This window comes from Halyomorpha halys, unplaced genomic scaffold (genome assembly GCF_000696795.3).
Source record: "Halyomorpha halys isolate HHAL.00 unplaced genomic scaffold, Hhal_1.1 Scaffold71.1, whole genome shotgun sequence".
Taxonomy (NCBI): Eukaryota; Metazoa; Arthropoda; class Insecta; order Hemiptera; family Pentatomidae; genus Halyomorpha; species Halyomorpha halys.
In genome coordinates, this window is record NW_027107476.1 from 1,579,501 (window position 1) to 1,587,471 (window position 7,971).

General features: G+C 30.7%; 1 protein-coding gene across 1 annotated transcript in view; it reads left to right on the forward strand.

The window, feature by feature from the left end:
- LOC106692790 (sortilin-related receptor) overlaps positions 1–7,971 on the forward strand; it is a 105,672-nt gene that overhangs the window by 56,841 nt on the left and 40,860 nt on the right. The window contains exon 2 of the mRNA XM_067045815.1: positions 248–389. Within this exon, the coding sequence (XP_066901916.1) occupies positions 248–389 (142 nt within the window). The remainder of the gene's footprint in view (positions 1–247; positions 390–7,971) is intronic.

Here is a 7,971-nt window from a genome sequence, read left to right on the forward strand (position 1 = left end):
CTTCAGATGCAAAATATATTTTCTATTGTCCAATACCTTCTATAATTCTTAAAACTCATGTTGGTAAGTCTATAATGCATATCAATAATGGTCTTTGTTCAATTCTTCTTTTTTTATATTTTCTGATTATAATTAGATTTTAGTCTTCTTTTCTCTTGTCTAAATTTATCTTAAATTTAATATTAATTTTAAACCTCAGTCAACAAATGCTGGGAAAAAATGTGCTAAAATTCTAATTCTATTTTAGGTTTCTGCTGAATTCGGAGGCTGGTTGGGTAGCGCTTGTGAAATTGATCAGGACTGCACGACCCAGAACAGTAGGTGCAACCATGGGGTCTGCGCTTGCCTTCCCTACTACGCCACCTATAACAACACTCAATGTATCCAATGTAAGTACCACTGATATATTTACATCGCTAAGATGGCCGAGTTATTTAATAAGATATATAGGTTCCCGACTGTGATAAAATAATTAAAGATAAAAAATAAAAAGGATATTACAGGAAGTTTCTGAAGTCACTCAAAGAGCAGTAAATTTTAGTGTTTCAAAAAACACGGCCTTAAGTCTCTCAAAGAGCAGTAAATTTTAGTGTTTCAAAAAACACGGCCTAATCTCAAAGAGCAGTAAATTTTAGTGTTTCAAAAAACACAGCCTTAAGTCAATCAAAGAGTATTAAATTTTAGTGTTTCAAAAACACAACCTTAATTCACTCAAAGAGTAGTAAATTTTAGTGTTTCAAAAAACACGGGCTTAAGTTACTCAAAGAGCAGTAAATTTTTGTGTTTCAAAAAACACGGGCTTAAGTTACTCAAAGAGCAGTAAATTTTTGTGTTTCCAAAAACACAGCCTTAAGTCACTCAAAGAGTATTAAATAACTAACCAATCAATGCAGACATCATTGTAACAAAAAAAGATATAAGAGGATTAGTGTTGACCTGAGTCAACACCTCACAGTTATACTTTATCAAGTGCGCATTACACAACTTTCATTTACTAACGACAAAATAACGTACTTCAACTTTTTTTCCTACCAAGAATATCAGTTTCAACTCATCAAAAATTTAGCAAAATATAATTTGTACACATGCATTCGATCGGAAGAGAGACCATTTTGGCTTTTTCCAATTCGAATTCTTGCGACTATTCACGCCGTTTTTCAATTTCAGGCGTTTTTAAAATATTGCTCGATTTAACTGTCTTAACGTCTTCTCTTCCCGTTTTAAGCAAATATTTCCAAAGTGAAATTAGACCGTCGCTCCCTGAGGGTCTTAGCGCCACAGTGCTACATTACAAACGGTGGATCCCAGAACCTACCTTAAAATGCCTTTCTGGCAAAAAAAGAGCACTTGCTTACTGTGTATTATGCATACATGTGAATTTGAAATAATAAAATTGATAGAAGGTTGAGGAAAAAGGGTCTTAGTGGGGTTCCGTCGGGAAGGATTGCCTTTTTTTGGTGTTATGGTCTCCTCTTGTGGGACTGTTGCGATGTCGTACATCGACAAACATACTCGCTATAATTGTCTGTTTGAAAAGTCAGATAAGTTAGGCTACAGAGTTATTGATCCAACCATGAGTTAGATAAACATCGAGCTGTTTTTGAAAATTTCCAAAAAAATTGTAAAATCAAGTTTCTAAAGGGGCACTTCTGGTTGGTCGATTAATTGTAGCATCCTAGACACACACATGCCACCAAAATGTAATTTCAGTTTATAACTACTTTTCGTTTTTGAGCTAGGCTGTTCACACAAAGACCATTTTGCGAGAATTTTTGGTTATTTGGATTCAGGGACTTCAAAACGTGTATTGGATGTTTTGCACGAATGGATTTGGTCGTGGTATGTAGTGACATCTAAGCCGTGGCGTTCCAGGTGCTTCTGTCTTCTGTGTTCTGTACCTGCTTCTCTGCTTTCCAGTCCCAAGTCCACTGCCCCCCATTTGTTCTTAGGGGCATCACCTTTTTAAGATCTTACATCTTATTGGCTATCATTAGCCACGCCCAAGAAAAATAAGTTACAAGGGGCTACAAGTGTTGTGTACAAACTATATTTGACTTCCCTCTAGATACCTGGCTAATGGGTTTTTACCCTAAACAACTGGTATCCATTCTACCTCTGGGGAAACTCTCTTTGCGTTGACAGCTGCTGATCCCTTTCTGACCCTTGTCAACCCTGGGGTCCCGACAGATGTTTTGCAAGTGACACAAAGACTTTTATAATATCGATAATGGTTAATACATCGAAACATAGCACAGATTAAACATGAACATGGGCTTCCTCCGAAACATGAGGATTATAAAATATATTGTTTTTTTTCACACCATTTTTCTACCGTGTAAGTCCCTCAACACATATGGCATTCTTTGTTATGAAGTGTACATAATATACATATTTCACGAAACAATTAATATGCTAATTGTACTTAGCTGATCATAGAATTAATAGATGATTGTAATTAAAAACAAATTACAGATCTAAAATCATAGTACAAAAATCGTTCAGAAGCATATAAAGTTCAAAAACCTAAAAATTAATAATGCATCGTAGCTATCATGTAGTTGAAGAAAAATAGAAAGTAGCCTAATTTATTTTCATAAATTAATAAGTATCCTTGGCTTTAACGTAGTATGATTATGATATTGTTGATAATAGTTCTCACGATTAGTAATCGGTTAAGATAGATAAAATTAGTTAAAGAAAGAATGTTCACATTCGGCAAAGAAAGGACATTTATGTTTATTTGTATTATGTATACAAATAGTTTTGTTTGAAATAATAAAATTAATGGAAGGGTGAAAAAAATGGTCACATACTACTCATATAAAAGTATTTTTATTTTCATAATTAAAGTATTTTTTCCCCATAAAATATAAAAGAAATAAAATACTGCTCACTCGTAGAGTTGTTATTCGAAGAATGCGGACAAACAATAGGCCAGCGGAAGGAATTCTGTCTGGGTCAGGTTTAACAAGACTAGTTGCGTACTCTTATGGGTTAGGGTGTGAGAAGCCAGTTATGGGTCAATGTTGTGAGGATGGGAAGCAGTGAAACTAAGGTCAAGATAACCGACCTTAGTACCTACCAGTAGTCCTTGTATCCTGTCATGACATTAAGCCAGTGGTTCCCAAAGTGGGCGGTGGTGGCCACTGGTGCATTTAGGGGGGGGGACGATAAATAGTTAACTTGTGAACTACAAGTTGTCACAGTCAACAATACAACTGCTGACGAAAATTGAGCCGAGGATTGCTAAATTGTTTGCAGCACACCAGGTTCGTCCTTTTCATAAAGATGGTTTCGAATGTTTTAATTTTTCTATATATTCTATTCTGAGTTCAATAAATAGTTTCATAATTTCCAAGTTCAATGTTTCTAATTTACACCTTTCTTTGCTATATTTTACGGAACAGGTGGAAACATTAATACATATATATTTCCTATTGAATGCTATTAAAATTTAAAAAATAATAATTTCCAGAGGGCGCTAAGTAATATTTTTCGATCTAGAGTCTATAAAAGTCTACGCGTTTATTATACTTATAAAGAGGATAAAATGTTCGGAGTGTGGTCAGTAAGGACATAAATAAGTAAAAGTAATTTATAAGTGCCAAAGGTTCGGGCAGAATTTCAAGCATTCATCAGGCCTAAGAAAAAAAAATCGAGATAACAACAAAAGAATAATATACAGAATGATTAGAAAATAACTAGCATTATGGATATATAAATAATGCTGACAGGCATGAATAGATTAATGAGGTGTAGATAGTTAACCGTAGATTAATGTTTTTTTTTTTTTTTTGTTTTTTTTCCGCACCCTCCATTAATAAGGAAAAGGAAAGTAGGGTACATGCAAAAATGTTTAGGTTGATGTTATCTACTATTTCTCGTAGATTAATGAGCTTCGAAACTTTGTTTTATATAGGGCGCCCTAGCTCATCAAATTGGGAAGGAGAATCCAATGATGGCATGAGTAATATAATTAAATTGCGTAAAAAATTAAATTAATTAAACGATGATGAGTTAATAGTTTTAGGATTTATGTAAAGAGGAGAAGATGGTTGGGTTGCGGTCAGTGAAGAATACAAATAAGTGCCAATGTTTCGGGTATAATTTCTAACCTTCATCAGGGCTAAAAACAAGATAACAACCAATGAATAAAAGTATATATAGAATGATTAGAAAATAACTTACATTATAAATACATAAATAGTGTTGACAGACATGAATTCATTAAGTATTATAATAAGATAAAGGATGTACGAGAAGAGTAATATTAAAATTAAGTAAGAGGAAAGAACAAATAATGCAATATATATGAAAGTCTAGTTAATAAATAGATGTAAAAAATGATAATTATTTAAAATAAAGTAATAAAAGAACTGGGAAATAATAATTTTATTTCTCACTTCGTTATAACACTTAAACTATTCATGATTGGAGAAGTTTGTCGGGGGGTGCGGTCAGCAAAGAACAACATAAATAAACAAAACAATATTTATTTATTTTATGCCTTGTTTTCAACTTTCAGAACCTAAAATGTTACTAGGGTTTGGAATAACATCTGACTTGGCAGAGGATCGGTAGTTTATCTTATCCAAGAATAATCCTAAATGATACATTATTTTTTCAATCCATGCTCAGTATCTTGGAAAGTACCTATTGCACGTAAAACACAACACTATTTAAAATAGAGTGCATTCTCTATAAGTTTAGTCCTTATAGTAATTACTTCTTAAAAGTCAGTTTATTTAAGGAAATAAGTTTCTATCAATATCAGCGATGTTCAATCTTCTTGAGGAAATCGTACTTCTTAATTCGTTCTTGGTCCCAAGTGAAAAAAGATAACGCTGGTCAAGGGGACAACTGAAGGGACCGTTGTTTTCTCACTTTAAAATGAGTGCTGCGACTTCTATAAAAAATACCAGGACTTAGTACACTAACCACTAAACAAACTTGTGACAGACTACTTTATTGGTTAAAAAAAAAAATGGCCAAAATAGGTCACTGCTTGATCTAGCAATACAATCGTAGGAGTTTGGGTGCCCATAGACAGCCGGATGTCTGAGGGGCACAAGACTCATTTTTAAAAATATTTTAACAAACTTTAACTCCTTCCCTGAAGTAATAAAAATTCTTGTGATCAATTATATTTCAATAAATTTATTGCAAATCCACTGTTAATAATTAAATCATAATTAACAAAAAATTAAATTAATCGTAGCGAATAATTCATCCCTATTGTTAATAAAACAAATAGTTAATGATTGGGTAAAAGAAAAAATATTTTATTTACTAAAAATTAATAAAATACAAGTTAAAATCGTATTAGATCTTATATATTACAAATAAAACAGAAAAGTTAAGTCAGAAAGTTAAAAGTGAAAATTGTGAAATTGTTTACTTCCTAATATATATTTTAAAAATAAATTTAATGTATAAAAAAGTAATTTGTGTTATGTTCATGTTGTTTGTAAATACGATGTTTTATTCTTTAACACAGTAATCTTAGAGTTTCATATTCCAAGCAAGTCAGAAAAGAGATGATGCTGAGTCATAAGTGTATTTTCCTATTTATGAAATGTCATATTCGAATAAACATCTCGTTTGCAGACTGTCGCTGTTCTTCTGAGATAGATGAGAATTAAGATTAAAACGTAAAATAAAAATAATAACTTAAATCGCTAATAAGTCAAATTCTTCTATGATTTTAGAGATTTTTTTTTTCAATTTACAGCACCGATAAATTAATGTAATAGTCCACTTGACAATATGTTCTTGACCAAATAAAATAAGAAAATTTAAAAAAAGTCATTTTCTGCAGGTATACAACAGTAATAGGTAAAACAGTAATTAATAAAAAATAATATTTTGAAAAAAAGAGAATAAAGTGATAAAGGTAATTCCAAATAAATTATTTAGTTCAAAATTAGTTATAAACGGATTTTTAAAAAATTAGTGATTTGCTTTTTGCTTATTCTCTATTTTAGTAGAGTACATTACATATTCTTTATTGTTAATTAAACTTTATTGAGTTTTTCATGGGATCCTATGGGAATCGTGCATGGACTGATTAGAATGCAGTATCTCCAAAAGTACAGATTGATTAGGAAATGAGATGGTAGTGAGGTCGATGGAAGATTGGCCATGCATCTTCTTATAGCAGGTCATCGACTTTGACCACAATGTCGGAGCTTCTTCTAGGCGGAGGGTCGTAAAACTTTTATTAGCCATCGGTACGGTCTCTGATAGAACGTGTGGGGTAACTCTCACGTTGCAGAGTATCTTATCAACAATGGGCTACAATCTAAAATAGAATTATTTAATTTATTTTATTTTTTATTTCACTTGTCGATATTGTTGCCTGAACAGTTAAAAAACTGTTGGATCGTCTGATATATGTTAAAACGAAGTAAAAAAATTAACGAAATGGAAAATAGTTATAGAATTGACAGGTCAGTTCATATTGTTTTTTCTTTTAAACCACTTCGAAAAAAAAAAAAATGTTTCTTTCTGAGATACAAAATTTAAAGCGTTTTTACGATGTTCTTTATCAGGTCTGCTAAAGTATGATTTTTATAAATTCTTGCTAATCCCATATTAATTATTACTTATAATATTATTTGTATTCGTTTTAATTTTCTTATTATATTGTTTTTTTTATTTATTATGGTTGTTATCTCGTTTCTTTTTTTTGTCCAGAGAAATGTCTAAAATTTAGACAGAAATATCGGCTGTATTTCTACTCATCGCATCCCTGACCATGCTCTCCTCAAAATTTATTTTTCGTTTGCATGCTCTGTTAATCAATAGGAAATTATACTTTCAAGTAAGTTCTACGTTTCTAGGGAATATAAAATTATTATTTATATTGAATGATGGTATTTAGTCCTGATAAATAAAATGAATTAAATATAATAATTATATTATGAGAGCATGGTCAGGGATGCGATCAGTAGAAATGCAGCCGATGTTTCAGTCTAAATTTTAGACATTTCTCTGGACAAAAAAAAGAAACGAGATAACAACCACAATAAATTAAAAAAACAAAAACAATATTACAAGAAAATTAAAAAGATGAATATTTTACTTATTAAAATACAGTTTGTACAAAAGATGAGTATTAAAAATATTATTAATGGAGGAAAAAAAAGACAAAACAATGAAAGAATAGCATATATGAAAAATCAATTAGTACTTTAAGTAAATAATAAAAATTAACATAAGGAAAAGAAAAATATTTCATTGTGTTAATTTAATTTTTTCAATATTTATATAAAGTACTATTTGATTTTACATATATATCTTCTTTTTTCCCATTTTGTTTAATACTTATTTTCAGTGAAAATTCTTACTATTCCTATATTTATTATTACTTACATTATTATTTGTACTCTTTTTTAATTTTCTTGTTATATAGATTATTTATTTATTTATTATGGTTGTTATCTCATTTTATTTTTTAGGCCTTGAGAAATGCCTAAAATTTAAGCTGAAACATCGACTACATTTCTACTCATGGCATCTCTGACCATGCTCTCCTCAGTATTTATTTTTCGTTTGCATGTACTGTTAATCAATGGAAAATTATACTTTGACACAAGTTCTAGATTTCTTGGGGAATATAAAATTATTATTTATAATCCCCAAGAAATTACTAAAATAATTTAAATATGAGTAACAAGGTAAAATGCCTTCCTCCCATTATTTACAATTGAATGATAATCTTACTAGACTTCTACTAAGAATGTTTTTTGTGTATGAAAAATAGTTGTACAATTTTTTTTTTTTAATGAAGAAACATTTATAGAAAATTTGATCTCTCTTGAATCCTGTTGTGTCCTGCCGATTCCCATGATGGGACAAGACGGATCCTGTATTTCAGTAAATCTTTTAGTTTTAGCCTGAAACATTTTTTTTACGATACTGGTTACATAACTGACTGAGTTTGAGAATTTTTTTGATTGGCGGAGAAAT